This window comes from Sinocyclocheilus anshuiensis, unplaced genomic scaffold, assembly GCF_001515605.1.
Source record: "Sinocyclocheilus anshuiensis isolate Anshui unplaced genomic scaffold, SAMN03320099.WGS_v1.1 scaffold557, whole genome shotgun sequence".
In the NCBI taxonomy this organism is placed as follows: domain Eukaryota; kingdom Metazoa; phylum Chordata; class Actinopteri; order Cypriniformes; family Cyprinidae; genus Sinocyclocheilus; species Sinocyclocheilus anshuiensis.
The window spans coordinates 1183885-1186192 of NW_015540883.1; the positions used below are offsets into that span (position 1 = coordinate 1183885).

At 35.7% G+C, this 2308-nt stretch overlaps 1 protein-coding gene across 1 annotated transcript in view; it reads right to left on the reverse strand.

Annotated features, from left to right (window-relative positions):
- LOC107688609 (myotilin-like) overlaps nucleotides 1-1983 on the reverse strand; it is a 13869-nt gene extending 11886 nt beyond the window's left edge. Inside the window, exons 1-2 of the mRNA XM_016486322.1 lie at nucleotides 1980-1983; nucleotides 1791-1881 (exon numbers count right to left, since the gene is read on the reverse strand). Coding sequence (XP_016341808.1) covers nucleotides 1791-1881; nucleotides 1980-1983 — 95 coding nt within the window. The remainder of the gene's footprint in view (nucleotides 1-1790; nucleotides 1882-1979) is intronic.
- Between the last annotated feature and the right edge of the window lie 325 nt (nucleotides 1984-2308).

Consider the following 2308-nt stretch of genomic DNA (forward strand, 5'->3'; position numbering starts at 1 on the left):
TTTCCATAAAAAGTAACTAAGTAACGTAATTAGTTACTTTTTTAGGGAGTAACGCAATATTGTAATGCATTACTTTTAAAAGTAACTTTCCCCAACACTGTGCATATGCAACAAAGTCAGCCACAAATGTCCATGTCTTTGCATCACTACTTTTTCCACTGCATGCCTTTAGTAAATCCTGACCGTAGATTTTTAATGCAAAAAGAGGGTTTGCACTGGTGCAAGCTGTTAAAATCTGGCCCTAGATGTTGGCTTGAGAGCCTTGTTTAAAAGTAAAAAAAAAAAAATCTGCAAAACTAAATGACTGATTTAAACAGGTGTCCTGAACACCCCCCCATCAGTCAGTCAAAGACTTAGCCCCGCCCCAAACTCATGCCGTTGACTTAGTGTTGCTGTGTCAGGCTGGTTAGGCTGTTCAAACAAACAGGGCAATGTTATTGTAAGCTTGATTGATGGCTGCTCTCAATAACTCAACGCCTCAAGGAGAGGGAACAAGGCTAAATAACACAGTAATTAGAACACTAGTACGTTTATCTTTCTACTTCAAAAGACACTAAAGTATGTTTGTCTTTGTCTACATGCACCTCTTATGTATATGACCATTGATCATATGTATAGCACCATACACACAAGCAAACTGAGAGCCATCTTAAATCCCTGAAACGATTACTTAACCCAAAAAATAAATAACTACAAAATACACATTTATCATCTGTAAACACATTCTACGTGCCAAAAATCTTTTTTTACCCTTTAATGAACATGGCAGGGGTTCATAACGTTGTATAGTGCTGGTGTGTTTCTGTGAGAAAGCCATGTGGCTAAAAAAAAGTGTCATGAGGCACGACTGACGGACGTAGCAGGTGCAGTTCATTTACAGCGACACTGGCACTCAGTAACCCTGTTTGGAGGTCATTGTGAAAAAAGACCTAAGCTTGCTAAATGTCATTCACTTCTCAGTAACAGTTCAATTATGTATAACAATGAATGTTTGTGATGGTAAAATAACTGCTCAATATAAAAACAAGTGTATATTGATATTATTTTATATTTAAACAGGATATAAATATATTAATATGTGAGCAAAATATTTATGAAATAAAACAAGAATGTGACAAAATGTTTGAATGGTTATGCAATTCAGAGCAGCAGATACGGTCAGAAAGTGTTTAATTGTGGTTACTGTTGATAATGTTAGCACCATACCCTGGTAGGCGCCCAAAATGAACATATTTTTAATTTATTTATAAATGAAATTACTAGCATAATAACTTGAATATGAACATGAATTTGAGAATAACTTAATATCTGACATGTCCCTTTCAGCTTAATGACAGCAGCTCTCATGCTGTCCTAAAAATCATAAAAGTTTGATTATTTGCAGGTTTAAATTAAATGTTGAGGCTTGTACAGACTGAAAAATACATTTCTTTTTCACAACACCAGGACCAGATGATTAACATAACATATTAAATAGTTTAAAAGCCAACAGTGCATCCTCTACAAACACAAACACACAGCATTGAGTGAAGGGTGAAAAAGCTAAGTCATACTGTAGGACCTACAGAGGTCAAACGTACAGAATACAGACTTTTATAAAGCAAAGAACACATTTTAATTTACCTACTGAACAAAAAAGTTGAAAGGACTGATTGTGAATTAATAAAATTATTAAATAAATCAAAATTTCTAGAGTTGCTAGAACAGATGTATTGATTTTCAAGAAGAAGTCATTCTGATTGCAATAAAGTGTAAAAGATTATGATACAGATTACAAATCTTGTGCTTACCTGCTCTTTGAAATGCTTTTTCTGGCCAGTAATATCAACTCTATGTAAAAATGGTCTGAAAGGTTGAAGGTGTAGAGCGATTCTCTGGCATCTGTTCACTCAATGAGATACTGTTGGGCTGTTTATCTATAGAAAACTATGTGAGTCATGAGCAGTAGACTCAGGCCCCCACCATTCTTGAGGACCCACCCATTCAACCCGCGGACAATGTATAGACATAGAACAATGAGAACATCTGAGTAAAAGTCAATAAATCTGTTAACTTGATTTATTCTCGTGAGGGCTGAAGATGGCATGCTCTCCAACTGTCAATCACCCACATGATAGTTTTGCTTGTTGCCAGTCAAATGTGGAAATAGAGGGCACATGCATGTAATTTATAAGGATCACCATATCACAGCAATAGATATTCCTGCTTGCAACCTGCTTGAAGCTATTGACTACAAAAAGAAAGCAGGAATCTTGACAAAGAAGCCAGGTATTCAACAACCCGAAATAACTTACTTTTATGAGCTCAA